This window comes from Schistocerca nitens, chromosome 6 (assembly GCF_023898315.1).
Source record: "Schistocerca nitens isolate TAMUIC-IGC-003100 chromosome 6, iqSchNite1.1, whole genome shotgun sequence".
NCBI lineage: Eukaryota > Metazoa > Arthropoda > Insecta > Orthoptera > Acrididae > Schistocerca > Schistocerca nitens.
In genome coordinates this window covers 391,436,491-391,454,465 of record NC_064619.1, presented here as the reverse complement: position 1 = coordinate 391,454,465, position 17,975 = coordinate 391,436,491, and the positions used below count along the sequence as shown (strand labels likewise).

At 41.2% G+C, this 17,975-nt stretch overlaps 1 protein-coding gene across 4 annotated transcripts in view; it reads left to right on the top strand.

Annotated features, from left to right (window-relative positions):
• Positions 1-17,975, top strand: part of LOC126263063 (proton-coupled folate transporter-like) — a 266,917-nt gene that overhangs the window by 75,066 nt on the left and 173,876 nt on the right. For 2 of the 4 annotated variants that reach the window (XM_049960037.1, XM_049960045.1), the window contains exon 5: positions 6,226-6,309. The exons of the other annotated variants lie outside the window; for them this stretch is intronic. In XM_049960037.1, coding sequence (XP_049815994.1) covers positions 6,226-6,309 — 84 coding nt within the window. The remainder of the gene's footprint in view (positions 1-6,225; positions 6,310-17,975) is intronic. 4 annotated transcript variants of the gene reach the window in all.

Here is a 17,975-nt window from a genome sequence, read left to right as displayed (position 1 = left end):
GAAGGAAACCGATCTAAGGCAATGTTGGCTGGCAAATTGGTAACATACATTTTCACCTGAGTTGTGAACATTTGCACTAGGTGTTCTACTTCACCATCAAATTGTGGATGGAACAGCTGGGTGAGGATACCATGGGAATCACAAAATGCTACAAAGTTTAGCAATGAAAATTGTGCACCTTTGTTGGACACTAACATTATGGGGAAGCATTTGAGTGAAACAAATTTTGGACAAGGCTGTGACAGCGGCATTTGTGGGTGTGGAAACACCACAAACAACATAAAGAAAATGGGAATGTGCATCAACAACTAACATCCAATAAGCATTGAGAAATGGGCCAGGGAAATCCACATGTATACAGTCCCATGAATGTGATGGTATCAGCCAAGGAGACAATGATACCTGGGGAGCTGATGGTCCATCACACCCGGGGAACAGGAGGTAACCAGGTGGGTACCATTACTGTCCAAGTCGGGCTGAAACAGGGGCAGACAGACCTATGCTTTTGTGTGTGATACACCACAATGATCAGCACGTAATAGATGGAGAACCTCCGAACGAATGGCTAAGGGGGATCACTATCTGAGAGGCTTCATGATCTATGTCTAAAAGCTGAACACCATCCACTACAGAAAACTGATAACAAAAGTTGTAGTAATTATGAAGGGGGTCAGACACCCAAGAAGGTGGTGAATCTGGCCAACCATGTAAGAATGTTATGAAATTCTGCAAAATGGGGTACAAAGCTACAGCCTTTGTGATCTATGTACTACTTACAGGAAAACCATCAACCATTTGCTGTGTAGTGACATCAATGTGGAAAAAAAGCAATTTCTCCTAATCAAATCCTGGGTTATTACCAGTCAGCAGGTGGGACAAAGCATTGGTATTTGTTTGTTGATTCACAAGGCAGAAATGAATCTCATATTTGTTACATGAAAGGAAAAGAACACAACACTGAATTTGATGTTCTGATTTATCTGATAACGAAGCAGGAGGACTGAGCAAGGAAACCAATGGCTATTTATCAGTGACCAGGTGGAATTTGGTACCATAGAGAAAAACATGGAATTTCTTCACAGCATAGACAATCACCAAAGATACCTTTTCTATCACAGAGTATCTAGTCTGAAGAGGAGTCAGCATTTTTGAGGCATAAGCAATAGGCCATTCAGAACCATTGGGATATCAATGAGCCAATGCCATCCCCAACCTGTACTGTGAAGCATCTGTCACATAGACCAAATGGGGGGTTGGTACATCATTAAGCAGGGTGCAGACCACAAATGATCTGGAGGGTGGAAAATGCAGTTTCACAAGTTGGTAATCAACAAAACAGTCCATTTGTGCAGCAACACATGTAATGGCTGTGCAGTTGTTGGTACCCAAGGCAAACATTTATGGTAATAAGAGACTTTTCCCAGAAACACCTGAATTTCTCTGACTTATGTAGGGTATGGAAGTGACAAAATAGCAGAAATATGATGATGCAAGGCTTTGAGACACTTTGCAAGAAACTTCAAACCCAAGGTAAATGATAGAAGGTTGAAAAAATTGACAATTTTCTGAATTACTCTTCAATCCAGCCACTTGGAGGTTGGAAAAGAGTGTACAGACATGTAGTAAATGTTCTTCATTGGGGGTATCAGAAACTACAATCTCATCTAAATAGTTTGGACAACCCAGCACAGATGTACAGCATCTGTGCTTAATAATTTACAAGTTTTTTTTTTTTAAAGGAAGTTTTTATAGGCATCTGAGAAGTCCATTTTTCAGAAATATTGACCACCTGATAACTTTGCAAAGAGTTCACCTGGGTGCGGTACCGGGTATGTATCCACAACAGATTGTGCATTGTCAGAATCTTTAAAATTGCCACAAAGGTGTAACCAGCCCAACCGTTTCTTTTCTATAACTAAGGGGATAGATCATTCACTTGACGCACTAGGATAAACAATGCTGGATTCCATGACGCTATCTAATTCATCTTTGACTAGTTTACTGAGTGCCACTGGAACCGGACAGGATGGAAAAAAACAAGACCGAGCAGAAGGTTGCATGGTTATGTGCACTGAAAAACTCTTGGTACACCCCACTACTGGAGAGAAAAAAGAGGAAAACTCAGAACATAATGCATCTAACTGTGTATATGGCACTTCTCGAGACACTAAATTCACTTCATCTGAAATGGTAAAACCAAACAACTTAGAAGCATTTAACCCAAACTGATTCTATGTACATGAATTATCAACATAAAGAAATATAAGTGACTGGACACTACTGAGTTGTAGGTCACTGGGGCAGAAACTTACCAAGATTAGGAATACACTGTTTATTGTAATTTATTAATTTTTGTGACACAGGGAGATGAGGAGTGGAGCCCAAGTTCATATAAGTTTGTAAGTATAACGAGGTTACAGCGGCTCTTATATCCACTTGCATGTGTAGAACTTTATGAAACACCATAACATCAGTGAAAATCTTGTTTGGTCAAACAGAAATAGCCGATACAATGTTTATGTCTATATTCACTCCAGGATTGTTGTGTTGCACTACAAACACAATCAATGTGACCATGTTTTGTTGTAATTATGACAGGTAGCCCAGTGGTTTGGGAAGTCTGGGCACTTATGGAAAATAATAAGGGCAGGACAGGAGCATGGAACATATACATTGTTGTTTACTGGCCCATTTACTTCATTGGCATTGCTGCTTCTGGGAGTGAGGCCAGCCACCATCATGCTGTGATCATGTGTTGCCTGCCAGAAGCATGTTTTTCCCCCTGTAAACTATCTTAAACCTGGTGTGGAGGAGAGGGTTGGATTGCTGATACCTCACACCATGACTCAATTTGGTTACCCACTGCTCGAGACACTTCGAACGATTGTGCGATAGCTAAAACCTTGGAGCGTTATGGATTTTCACTCTGGAGAGCACACTCTTGCACCCCATGATCCAGTACTAAAGGAATGGTAGTATATCTCAACATCTGATGAGCATACAGTTCTTTATGCACATCAGACACAAAATTACAATGGTAACTTAATCCTGGAGTTCAGCTGCCCATGCTTGATAGGACTGATGTGGTTGCTTAATACGGTGGTAAAACTCAACCTGGGATGCAATAACAAGGGTGTGCTTACTCTAGGATTTTGAAAGAAGTTCACACAATTGGTCAACATTAAAGAAGATGGATCCTGCAAAGGGATCAGTTGGTAGGACTTGGTACACTCTAGGTTATATCCATGAAAGGAACAAGGCATGTCATAAAATAGCTTTGGTAATCCCAAAAACTTGAAAGTGTTATCACAGGCATTTCTTGTATGCATCCCATTCCTCAACAAACTCATCATATGTATAAAAGGGAGGCAGATAAACTATCGGGTCTTGGAGGGCAAAACAGTGAGTTACAACAACTGCAGAGCGTGCTGACTAGACAAAACAGAAGTCAGTGATTGAATTGCCAGAGTTTGACTGTCCAGTGCATGTGATTGGTGGTGCAATGCCATGAAAAAATGATTCTCACTGTTCAAGTAACTGATGTAATATGTCCTCCATAACATCATCAGCCTTTGTGAGAATAAACTGATGACCAAACAGGACTGAAATTAGTATCAAGAACAAGAACACACTCATTACCAATCATGTTGTAATTAGGTGTAAGTACAACAAGACCAGTAGACTGAACACAACCTTATTCCATGGAAGCATTGGCAAATTGAACACAGTATTTAAGTAGCATTCAGCAAGAACCAATTACATACACAAAGAGCTGTAGCAATACACATGAGAACTGAGGTCAAGCGTACCTCAGCTAGCCTTAAGTAGACTGGGGTCCATGGTGGGCTCTGATGGTGATCTCACATGTGCGTGCGTGCACACACACACACACACACACACACACACACACACACACACACACACACACACACTTGTCTGAGGTGCCCCCACAGATGATGTAACCATGCAGCATGTGTGGCCTTTTGAAAGTGCATGCATGTGTCACTAGAGAGGGTAGTTGAGGAGAGGGGGAGGTGGGTGGAAATGTAGAGATAGACTAAGACTAGACTATAGTTATCATGTTTAAATGGTTGTAGTTGCAGCAGTTATTCAGAGATGAGGAGGCCTCCATAGTATAGACAAGCATGAAGAGCTGCATCAAACTAGTTTTTGGGCTGAAGACCACAACAAACATAGTACACTAACCCCATTACATGCTTTTGAAGGGCACATAGAAGCTAACTATAACTCTGTAAATTTGATTTCTTGAATAACACATTATTTTTGATTAGCCAAATCACTTATTGTTCCTTCATGCTCACTCTTTTCTCACATTTATCTAAAATTATTGTATTTACAGAATCTTCTTCCTGCATCTAAAGAAAGTAGTTGCCTCATTCCTTCTTATATTTCACATGTAGGTCTTCTCTCAGATGTTATATATGAAGTTTACCACACTCCTTCAAATTATAGTCTTTCCCATATAGTCCTAATGATGATCTGGGTAGTGAAATGGCCATTTTTCTCATTTCTTTTGGTAAACTTCACTTTGAAATCAATTCTTGAAAAGTAGGGTCTGTCTTATTCATCTGCTGTTTTCTTTTCACCAGGTCTGTTAAGGCCTAATGATCCATAAAGTCTATCAGTTCTCTCCCAAAAAATGAATATTTGAACTTCTGAAAAGTTCACATAATTGTCATAATATTTTCCTTTTGTTGCTGTGTAATTTACATCATTCTTTGTAAGCTTCAACTCACAACCATATACATGTAGTGCATCATATTGCTCTTATATGCCATATCTTAAAAGACATCACATCTCAGTTGACACTTTGATTTGTTGGCAGCTACACCACAGTATTGACTAAAGTTTTGCTTTCGCTACATCAAGTGCTTCAAACTCAGTGAGATTAAGATTAAGTACTCTGCAGTCAAAGTAAGGAGGGTGATACCAATGCTGATGGACTTGTCAGCTCCAGCCTTATACACCTACACTGCTAGTTGTGACATCACTTTACCAAGTGAGAAGGATCAATGGTGCAGCTGTAAAAGAATGGTACCATCAAACACTTGACAATCAATAGCTGGAACTTAACAGTGCCAACATAGTATTTGTCCACAAGCTCATGGAGTTTGAAACATCTGATGTAGTTGGAAGTCTGAGAATGGTTGTTTTAAAAATATGTTTTTCTTTAATTTGAATAACAAAGAAAGAACTTATTTAGTAGTGTAAGAAGTAACTACACCATTAGATGTCATCACTGTGTTTAGTGATCAGCATGTCTGCTTGCCAGATGGAGGGCACAGATTACATCACCAATAGTGCCAAGCATTTTTATGTGGTGGAAGGTTTGGAACATGACCACAGAACTTTTTAGCGCTAACAAATGGTGAGCTAGTTGAAAAACGAATAGTGATAACTGTTTCAAAATTTGATGTGAATTGCAAGAAGAGTAATATCCTAACCATGTATCACTTCAACAGTCCCATTCATTGCCACTTCAGGAAGAGGATGGGGCAACAGTCAACCTGAATCACTCAGTTTCCCAATCCTGATCACAACGTTAGTTTAGTTTTAATAACAACAGTCCTTACTTTCGATTTGATTTTAAATCTTCAAATTCAGTACAGAAATTGTTCTTCCTATCTCTGACCCAATCATCAACTAATCTTTCCCCCCTCACACTCTGTCCCCTTCTCCTTCCATCTCTCTCTCTCTGTCTCTCTCTGTCTCTCTCTCTCTCATGTCTGCCTGCTTAGTTGCTATCATGTTGCAGACCCTTGTTTAATGCCCAGCCAGGTTGAAGATTTTCTCCACTAGTGGACTGGGTGTTGTGTTGTGCTCACTGTCATTTCATCATCACCAGAATGCAAGTCATCCAATGTAGTGTCACTTGAAATAAGACTTGCAACCCAGCAGCCGATCTCCCCAAGATGGGGCCTCTCAGCCATCAATGCCACATGATCACTTCATTTTCATGTCTTTTTCTCTATCGTGATTTCAGCATGGGTGGAATATTAAGCCACAAACAACCATACCTTCTTGCAGTTTATTCTTATGCTTATAGTAAGTTCTTCTTTCCTTTGGGTTTCAGTTTTGCTCAGTTACTGAGACAAGAAATTTAGAATGTTGGGTCAACCAAGAATACTGGCATATTTCAGTGTGTTGTTATAGAAATTATAGTTCAAATGCATTACTATTTTGTTGTTGTGAACTCTGTTACAGGTCCACTTGTTGATATACTGGGTGGTGCAACTTTGATATGTGTCAGATCGATGGGATCCAAATTAGTACCATCAGAGGAACTTGGTAAGTTTAAAAACGAAGTTGGGTATTTTGTATAAAAATATTAAATATATTACTGCAATAGCTTTCAGTTTTTGTATATTTTATGTAAAATGTAAATACTTTTCACAAAAAAATAATATGTATGACTTGTGTTTAATGTTGAAGTTGCACATAGCCACATATAAATAATCAGGAAATTGCATTATCTGCTCCTGTTCTTGTAACTTAAGTCCATACTATTACACTCCCTTACATTTGCATGGGCGCACGCGCGCGCACACACACACACACACACACACACACACACACACACACATACACACACACACACACACACACACAAGACTGTAATGTCAAATTGTGACCTCTCACTCTCTGTGCACAACTTTCCCTACCTTAAGGTCTAGTAGCCAGTCATTGCATCAGGATGATATTTTGTCAAGATTTGATTATTATTATTACTTTATTACTGTATCTTCATCCTTTACCAGCCATGGCTGGACAGACTGCACCATATATACAATGTTTATCAACTAACATTTATACAACACCATATACAAAATTTATATTACAAATAAAAGAAAATATTTATGCAGTGCATAAAAACATATAGAACATAGAGAAAATGAAATATAACTAAACAGGAAAGTAAAACTTCATAGCAGCAAATGAAAATACCATAAAGCAAAATGTTTACAAGATCATGTAGATCACACACATAAAGTTTCATTTTGGCAAAATATGTACTTTAAGTAAAACACAAAATTAAATGTGCAGTTAACTGGGAACATAAAAAGAAAATTAAATTTAGGCAAAATTATATATAAAACATAACAATATTTATTATTTTGTCCATTCACTAGAACCACTGTTGAAAAACTCTTCCAAGGAATATAGTGGATGTTGTTTCAAGTCCTGAGCAATTTTTTTCCGAAATAATTCAAGTGGCAGGGATTTCACTTCTGGAGGCAGTTGATTCTACATTTTTAGGGCGACTGTTGGAAAGCTGTCTTGTGTACTTGATAGGTGACAGCTTGGCACTTCAATGTTCCTCTTACAGCGAGTGTCATAATTATGTATTTCTTGTCTTATGCTAAAATTCCTTTGATTTTCTTTTATATAAATGAGGCAGAAAAACACATACTGGCTAAAAACAGTCATTATGCTTAGCCTGGTGAAAATAGGCCTACAGTGGCCCAGTGTTTTGCTAGAGGATATGATCCTGATGGCTTTTTTTTGTAATAGCAACACATCTTTGCTGCCTGAGGAGTGTCCCCACAACAACAGTCCATAGCTAATGTGGCTGTGGAAGAGTGCATGGTAGACTATTGTGAGAAACTGGTCAGTTATTACCCTCTTCAGCTTCCTCAGGAGGTATATCACATGAGAAAGTTTGGTGCATACATATGCAGTGTGATCATTCATGGAGAGTTTGCTGTCAATCTTGAAGCCCAGCAGTGTGACAGTCTCCATGTTTTCTTGGTCTTCAATGTTGGTTAGACGCATATCAAATGTTGGGTTTTTTCTTCATTGATCTTCATTTTGTTTATGATGAACCATTCTTTTATTTCTTCAAACATCAAATTTGATACACCAAGAGCTTCTGCAGCTGTATGTCCTCTGGCAATAAGGGAAGTGTCATCTGCAAACTGCAACATTTGACTATTACAGCTCATATCATTGACAAATATGAGGAATAGGAGAGGTCCTAAGACTGATCCTTGGGGCACTCCATGTTCCAGTTTTTGTTCAAGAGAAGTTGCTCTGTGCACTGTTACTACCTGCTTTTGGTTTTCCAAATAAGATTGCAGTGTTGGTAGAACAACACCTCCAACACCATACCATCTTAACTTGGCTATTAGTGTTATGTGTGAGATGCAGTCAAAGGCTTTTCTGAGGTCACAGAGTGTCAGTGCCACACTCTCTCTCTCTTCAAAACTCTGTCGAATCATTTTTAATAAGTCCAGTGTGGCTGTCACTGTTGATCTCCCTTTTGCGGAATCCGTGCTGTGTGTTTTGGAATAAGTTGTTTTCCTCAAAGTAATTCAGTACCTGGCAATGCATCACAGACTCAGTAACTTTGGCTAGTACTGGTACCACTGAGATTAGTCTGAAGCTGGACACCTCGCATGGATCCCCCTTCTTATATATTGGTACTGTGCGTGCCAGTTTAAGGAAGTCTGGGAAGACACCAGAAGATAGACATTTGTTTATTGCTATGGCTAGTGGCTGAGCTAATTCTGCAATAATTTTCTTTAGCAGTGTGAGGGCATGCCATAGATGTCTGCACTTTCTGAGTGTTTGTAGGAGTTCACAATTTTTATCATGTCATCAGGGTGTACTTCCTTCCAGTTTTGAATACTGCAACTGTCTGCACTTCTTATGTTTGCAGTCGGATCTAGGTCAGAGTGTGGAATTTCACCCACTGTCTTTTCCACTATTCTGACAAAATATTCATTGAAGTCATCAGGGCTACATGACTTTAAGCAGGAGGTAGTCTTCTTTCTGTTCTCATTTACAAGATTCCAGGCAGCTTTACAAGGATTTTGGGCCTCTTTAATGTATGTATCATTATATTTCTTTTTTGATTCCTCTACTGCCTTCCTATGAGCTTTTTTGGCTTTTAGGTAGTTGCAGTGATGTAATTCTTTAGCTGGAATGTCTAAAGCTGATTTCATTTGGTCCTTGCACATTGTTACAATACACTTCAATTTATTGAGCTCGGGGGTGTACCATTGTTTCACATTGATAACTTTCTGCCTGCCTTGTGATTTGTCCACAGGATTCTTCACTGGTCTTACTGGAAACAAGTCATCAAATATTGCTTTTAAGGTTTGGAACAGACATAAGAAAGAATCACTGCCTACTAACTCTGCAATTTTCTGCTGCCAGTTTACGCAAGACAGAGCTGCTTTGAGATGATTTAGTCTCTCTTCTTTAACAAATCTTCTTTTGAATGTGTAGTTTGAATGCCATGTGCTTATCTGCAGTTTGCTCCTCATACTGGTTTCCATTACTAGCGCACAGTGATCTGCTATCATAGGTTCAACTACACTGAGTTTATAATCCCAGATGTTGAGGTTGGTGATTATGGTGTCCAGGCATGCACCACCTCTTGTTGGGAGCTTATTTGCAATAAACAACCCATAACTGGTAATTAATCTCATAAAGATCCTCTCTCTGGCATCTCCATCACCTATGTGTATGTTAAAATCTCCACACAGTGCGATTTTTGACTTTAGGCATGTTAGGTAACACAAACAGTTCTCCATGTGTCCAATAAAATCCTCAAAGTTACCATCTGGTGTATGGTACACAGCAACAACAACTAAATCAATATTTGTTAATAACAGTGCAGCCAATTCAAGATCAAAATCCACACAAAAACTGCTTAAATCAATTTCCTTGATGCTATGATCTCTGTTGGCATACACAGAGACCCCACCGTGGGTTGCAGTTCTTCGAAACCAAGCACTGGCCATGTCTAAGTATTCAACAGATTTATAGAAATCACCTTCTGCTTCAGCTAGCCAGTGTTCACAAATACATAAAACATCTGATTTAATTTCTTCTATAAACAATGATAGGAGATCCATTTTGGTTCTTATGCACTGCACATTTACACTTGCAATGATTACAGGTGTATGGTTTCCAGTACTAGCAACATTCTTGTACAGCGATCCTTGATCCCTGTTTTTAACTTCATAATCTATTTTATTGGCATAATGGTTGGTCTCCGGAACAAAAAACGCTTGATTACAACATTTTTGGGCCATACAGCAGTTTCCATTAGCTTGTCTCTTAGATAAAAGTCTACACCAATCTTAAAACTACTATTTACACCCTTAGATTCCAATTTTTCTACGTGAAAGTTGCTATCACCTGCTAGGATTTTCTGCATAAAGTTAGTTACGTTTTCTGCTGTCATTCCACATTTTACCTTTCCTAAATGAAACGATGCTCTCTTTTCCCCATACAGCATTCCTTGGTCATCACCAGTGCCTATTATTTTATTTTTCCTGTCACTAACACTTGAATTTCCAACTACTGAGATGGTATTGGTTGGAGGAGTTGATCTGATAGTCACTGTCTGTGGCAGTTTGCATGGTATAGCTGTATTTAGCGCTGTGTTATTTATTTGTTGTTCTGCAGAAGTTGTTGGGGTTTTCTTGTCCCTATGGCGAACACTCCTTTTCCTAGAACTTACTACATGCCATTCTGTATTGGGTAGGAGTTTATTTTCTGAGGAATTTGCAGAGTTGTAGAGACTATTTTCGTCTTTATTAATGCCAGATCCTGTTTTGTTGACCGATACATTGTTTACACCAAAACACTCATTTGGTTCCATGATATCAGTTTGATTACAATTTACGGTTGGAGTTTTTTCGTCTGGAATGATCTGTTTTCCTTGTTGTAGAAAGGGATTTGAACAGTTTCTGTCACTACTTACATTATTACAGCATTCGTCAGTGCCGTTTTCTCGATCCCCGACAGTTGTTTTGGATGTGTGAGTCGGGTTGCACAGCACATTAACCACAATATGGTGTTTATGTTTATCTGCCGCCAAATCCATTTGTTTACCATTTGCAGTACCAATGTTTTCCTGCACAAATTCACTTACTTTGCCATAACCACTTTCCAAGGAGTCAGCACCGTTTACAAGTGGTTTTTCACATATGTTTCGTTATATTTTGGAGACTGCAATTCTTCAATCTTAGAATCAGCACTGATAATTGTATGCAGCTTTTTATTAATTGATAGGTTATCTTCCGATATTTTATTTGTTAACTTGAGTATATTTTGCAAGTATTCTAATAATCTTACGTTACCGTTCACTTCAACATCACTTTTGTGTTTCTGCACTTCAGGTTCATGTAAATTTTCGCTACTTATCCTCTTTTCGCAGGACACACAGTTAAACTTAATTATGTCACTACAATTTTATTGCATATCATTGCATCATATATAAAAAGTCAGAAACTGTATCTGGCTTTGTTTTACTTTTATTGGTAGTCATCTTATAACCTCTTTGGAAAACACTCTCCATTCTTTTCAACTGATCTTCCAAGTCCTATTCCACCTCTGACAGGATTAAAATGTTATCATTATATCTGAAAGGTTTTATTTCTTCTTCTTCAGCTGCAACTGCCTTTCAGGTTTGTCATTGGTTTTCTTTGCTGTTAGCTCAATGGATGAATTCATTGACATTTGGCATAGGAAACAAACCAGTCTCACTCTCTTTTATATCATTCAACATTTAAAATTTCAGTCTGGTTTCAGATTATGCTGTGGATAACTTTTTGAGTGTTGCTGACTACTGAATCTGCGGATGTAACATGCATATTTATTACAGATTTAAAGCAGGACTAGAATGATACATTAAACCATTGGAGTGAAGGAAGTATTGATTCACAAATTCCTAATTTATCTCTTAAGCTCAAACAAATTAAATGCATACAACTTCTTACAAATACTTCTACTGCTTCTGACATTTTGCTGTCGTGTAACACTAGCATTATTAGTGAAGCAGACTACACAAAATTTCTGATGCAGTTTGTGGATGGAATACTGACATTGAAGGCAAATATTCATGGCCTCATTGTTGGGAATAAATATGTTTTTTCTTTGCCAATGCCATGTGTAGTAGTGTGTTGTTTTTCCATCTTGGGTCTGTTTTGCAAATATATCACTGAATAAACAGTGTCTGATAATCTCTGTTCTGTCAACACAGTACATGCAGTTTTATTCATCAGGGTTGACTTTATGATCTCCAAAAAGGACTAATTGGAGACAGTGTCCAGTTGGTTATGAGTCCAGGAAGAGATTAGGGAAGTTTTTGTGCTGATAAAGTACCATCTGTTCAGAAACTGATAAAATAAGCTCACAAATATCAGCATGGAATCAATTGTGACTCTTATTATGATTTTTCTAGTGAAGATAATGTAATTTGCATGTGTTCAACATGGTACTGTCATGTTTCGGCTAAGAAACTTTCAAGATATCTGTATTGAATTAATTAAATATATTGTATTGAAATAATTAATTAATTAATTAAAATGAACTAAGGATATAAACATTCTTAGCAGTCTTACAATTGCAATTACTCTTTGTAATTAATTAATTAATTAATTAATTGTATTCAATTGTATTGAATTAATTAAATATATCAAAGATGGCTTTCAATGGGCAATCACTGTTTAATTTTGAAAATCTGACTGGTGTGACTAACTATAGTGACAGGAAATTTCAGCTGAAAATGAACCAAAAAAAGGAGCAACTATGGAAAAGAATTTCTGGAACTGATAAATATCCAAAGAATGTAAAGGAATGTGTTTAACTGTAAATTCTTCTGTTCATCCAAAATGTCATGGAGCAATGATAGCTGAAGAAGTGTAGCAGATTTTACAATCTATGTTTGGAGACAAGAGTTTGTCCAGTTATAATGGGCTGTGACAATGTTTGATGAATGTACAACTGGTTTCTGAGAATAATATGGAAGCATATTAATTGAAAATTACGTCGCTTGCTCAGCAAGATCAAAGCTTTGGAAAAAAAAGGGTGATGATTTCATAGTAACAATTATGCTAAGTGGACTTCCAGCAGATTTCCAACCCTTGATTATGGTGATTGATAACTCAGGTATCAATATTACTGGTGATGTAGTAAGTCAGTAATCAATGAAACTTCAGTTTGCTTCAACAGATTCAATAAATTCAATTCTGGCAGCTAGTATACAGAACAGTAAACACTACAAGTCAAACATCAACTGTGATGTGAAACAGTCCAAGTCATTTAAATGTTAAAAATGTCAGAAAGTTGGTTCTAAGGCAAGTGACTGCAGAACTAAGGAGAAGCCAAAGAAATCTTCAAATCTGTGAATACTATGAACACTGAAATTGAAAATACATTGATGGCTCTAACTACATGAAATGGTTGGTATGTAGATTCTTGATGTACATGACATGTTGAACATGATGTGTTCAACAATTTCCAGTTGGCCACAATGACAAAAGTTATATTAGTGTTGTGACTCGCCGATCATTCAAAGTGCCGCCGCGCAATTATGCGCGTCCTCTACGTGCAGCGCTGTCTGCCAGCCAAGCAGCAGCTGCGCCACCTAAGCGGCCAGCCGAGCAGGGGCCGCTAGACTGGGACTCAGTGCTCATTCGAATGCTATCATGTACACATGTCTTACTTGACAACTTACTCTGTGACTTATATGTGTTGTTGTGTCGTTCCAAAATATATGTGTTAAACTTGAAGTTCTAACAACTGGCGACGAGGTAGTGGATTTTTCCTTTTTACCGTTGACTCACAGGGTTCCATGGCTACTGTCGAGCAACTATTGCAAAATCTCCTTGAACAGCAAACGCTTCTCACAGCGGCGATTCGCGAATTCGTCGTGGCGTCAAATGCGGGGCGTTTCTCTTCGTTGGCTATACCTCCTTTTCCTCCTTACGATGAGACGGTGGAAGACTGGTCTGATTATGAAAAACGTCTTCGACAGCACTTCTTGGCATTTCATGTCACGGATGAACAACCATGTAAGTCTCTGTTCCTTTCCTAGATTTCACTTCAAATGTATCGGTTGTTGTCGCAATTGGCTCCTTTGAAGGATCCTGTGTCTTTGTCCTTTGCTGAAATGTGCTCACTTCTGTCTGTCTATTTTCAAAAGCAAACGCATGTGGTAACCTCTCATGTTGCCTTTTATTGTTGTCAAAAACAACCAAATCAATCCTATCGCGTTTGGGCCGCTGAACTTCACGGCCTCAGTCGAAAGTGTCAATTTGTTACTGACGTTCACAAAGAATCCTATGCCGATTCCATGGTACGGGATGCAATTATCCGATCGGCGCCCGACAAAGAAGTTCGGCTACATGCCCTTCAGTTGGCGAATCCGACTCTATATGAAGTTCTCTCCATTGCGCAGTCTTTTGAAATTTCTCGCGCCGCTGGGGCGCAAATAGAGGCGTGGGGTGATGTTGGGGAAATACAACCTGTGTGTGCTGTTGACGACGCGTGCGGCGCGTCCACGCCAGCCGACGTGACCGCAGTGCGCTCCCACGCGCAGCCTCGGCCTAGCCGTAAACAACCCGCTAAGAAATTGCACCAAAACCCCCGGCAACTTCCTTCATGTCCGCGGTGTTTTACGAAACATTCACGCGAGGATTGTCCCCAACGTTGGGCTGTGTGTCACAACTGCAAAAAGAAAGGTCATGTGTCTTCCATTTGCAAATCCGACCGCATACATGATGTTCATGAACGTGACGCTGATTCTGATTCTGTGTTGTCTGTCAATTGCACTTCTTCCCTTTCAGGGACGTTATTCCTCACTGTCCAAATCCTTGGTCGAGATGTTCGCATGCAAGTAGATACCGGTTCTGCTGCCACTATAATTCATTCTTAGACGTATCTTCAGCTGGGTTTTCCACTCCTGTCGCCTGTCACTCGGCTATTATGGACGTACAATAAACAGAAGATTTCTCTCTTGGGACAGTTTAATGCTGAGGTATCTTACAAATCCGTCGTTCACACTGTTCCCATATTTGTGGTCAACCAGAGCAACGCAGAAAATCTTTTTGTTTTCGATGCCTTTGGTGTTTTTGGGTTCTCCATAGATGACTCTGTCAATATTGTCTCTGATGCTATTCCTTATGCTCAACTGGATTCCTTGTCGATGACATTTTCGTCCCTTTTTTCTCCTGGGTTAGGCCGTGCGAACGACTTTTAAGCTCATATCACGCTCAAACCCACTGCTCGGCCTAAGTTTTTTCGGGCTCGGCCCATTCCTGTGGCCCTTTCGTGATCGGGTAAAGTGGGAGTTGGATCATCTCACTGCTTCAGGGGTCTTGCTTCCTGTCACTCTGTCACTTCCAGTGAGTGGTCCTCTCCTGTCATCGTAGTTGCTAAGCCAAATGGTGATATTCGTCTCTGTGGCGATTTCAAAGCCACTGTAAATGCTCAATGCCTCATCGACACTTACCCTATGCCCCGTCCTGAAGAACTGTTCACTAAACTTGCTGGAGGCCAGTATTTTTCTAAAATTGACCTTTTGTCTCTATCCTTGCCAACACTTGCCATTCGGGGTTGCTAGCCCCCCTGCTCTCTTTCAGCGATTCTTGGAACAATTATTGCTCCCTGTCCCTGGGTGTATCAATTACATGGATGACATTGTTGTCACTGGCTCCACCACTGAAGAACATCTTCAAAATCTCCGCACACTTTTTCATGTCTTACAGACTGCCGGTCTTAAGTGTAATCTTCAGAAATCACAATTTTTTCAGGCATCTATCACGTACTTGGGGTTTCAACTCTCTCAAGATGGTATTCGTCCACTTCAACAAACTGTCGCTGTGATCGATGCCCTTCCTCGCCCTACATCTGTTAAGGAACTGCAGGCCTTCTTGGGGAAAATAGCATACTATCACAAGTTTTTACCGTCTGCGGCTTTGGTGGCTCAGCCGTTGCATCGCCTGTTGCATAAAAACGTGCCTTTTCACTGGTCCGCGTCATGTGAAGCGGCTTTCCAGAAGTTGAAGACTATGCTGAAACAGGTCCTGTGCCTGGCTACTTATCGTCCTGGCCAACATCTTGTTCTGGTCACAGACGCCTCTCACTACGGGATCGGTGCAGTCCTTGCGCACCGTTTTTCTGACGGTTTGGAACAACCCATTGCTTATGCCTCCAAAACGCTCACGGATGCCCAAAAAAAGTATTCTCAAATTGAGAAGGAAGCTTTGGCCATCATTTATGCTCTTCATAAGTTTGGTGTTTTTCTCTATGGCTCAAAATTTCATCTTGTTATGGATCACAAACCACTTGCTTCCTTGTTTCATCCATCAATGTCACTTCCCGACAAGGCTGCACACCGCCTCCAGCGTTGGGCTCTTTACTTGTCCCATTTCAATTATGAGATTCATTTCTGGCCAACGGCTCAACATGCAAATGCTGATGCTCTGTCTCACCTTCCCATGGGTCCTGATCAGGTATTCGATAGGGACGAACTTTTGTGTTTCCACCTGGATGTTGCCGAGCAGCGGGTTGTGGACAGGTTCCCCATCACTGGGGACAGACTGGCGGCTGCTACGGGTTCTGACCCTACCCTCTCCCGGGTTTTATGATGTATTCAGAAGGGTTGGCCAGATCGCCCGTCCGCTAAGACTTCTGATCCGTTGCGGAACTACTACACTTTGCGCTACCGCCTCACAGCTAGGGATGGTGTTATCCTCCTCTCCACTGACAATGCTTCGCCGCGTGTTGTGGTACCTGCGTCTTTGCATGCTTTGGTCTTGCGCCCCCTTCACCAAGGGCACTGGGGTGTGTCTCGCACAAAATCTCTGGCATGCCGTCATGTGTACTGGCCTGGCATCGACTCTGAAATAGCACACACGGTCGCTGCCTGCGGCCCTTGTGCTTCACAGGCCGCTGCCCCGAAGTCATCTTTGTCACCGTGGCCTTCGCCTGAGAAGCCCTGGGAGCCATTCATGCTGACTTTGCGGGACCCTTTTTAGGTACTTATTGGCTCCTCGTAATTTACGCCTACTCTAACTTTCCTTTCATTGTCCGTTGCACGTCACCTACCACCGCTGCAATCACCAGTGCTCTGGCCCGCATTTTTTTCTTTGGAAAGCCTCCCCTCTACTCTTGTTACTGATAATGGTCCGCAATTTGCCTCTTCCGAATTTGCGGATTTTTATGCTCGTCACGGCGTTATGCATGTCACGGCCCCACCGTTCCATCCACAATCCAACGGTGAGGCTGAACGACTGGTCCGCACATTTAAGGCTCAGATGCAGAAACTTCTGACTTCTTCTGCTGCTGATGATGCGCTTCTACAGTTTCTGGTGTCTTACCGTTTCACCCCCATGGGCGACCACAGCCCGGCTAAGCTCTTACATGGCCGACAGCCCCGCACGCTACTTCATCTTCTGCGGCCTCCCACCTCACGGCCGCGGGTGCCTTCACTTGGTCGGTTCACCGCCGACGACCCCATCTGGGTACGGGGAAATGGCAGGCGGCCAAAATGGAGCCCGGGCCGCATCTTAAGACACCATGGCAGACGCCTGTATGAAATCCAGACGGACACGGGTGTTGCAGTGCGTCATTCGGACCAGCTTCGGCCTCGGGTGCCAGCAACGCCTGTTCCGAATGCTGCCACACCACCTTTGGCTCTACCTGACACTCGGGATCTTGGCATATCTCAATACTCACAATGCAGCCCTTTCACCGTCATCGCGATGCCAGCACCAGAACAGATGCCACCAGGAGACGTGCCCATGCAAGAACCGGAGGACCATCCTCTGTCAGAGCAAATCTACTCGCCTCCTCCTCCAACGGACGCCGACACATCACCTATGTCTCCTGTCATATCAACTGGACTTGCCACAATGGGCAGCTTGGTGCATGGGGCCCCAGCAGATTCGACACCTACGTCTCCTGTCATCTCGACCTGTTATCATCGGGGACACCTCCGGCCGTACGGGAAGCCTCCTCCTCGAGACTTTACGGCGAGTCAAACAACGCCTATGGACGTTAGCCATCTCCAGGACACCTCCATCAAGACCAATGCAACAATTTCAAAGGGGGGAAAAGTGTTGTGACTCGCCGATCATTCAAAGTGCTGCCACGCAATTACGCACGTCCTCTACGTGCGGCGCTGTCTGCCAGCCATGCAGCAGCTGCGCCAC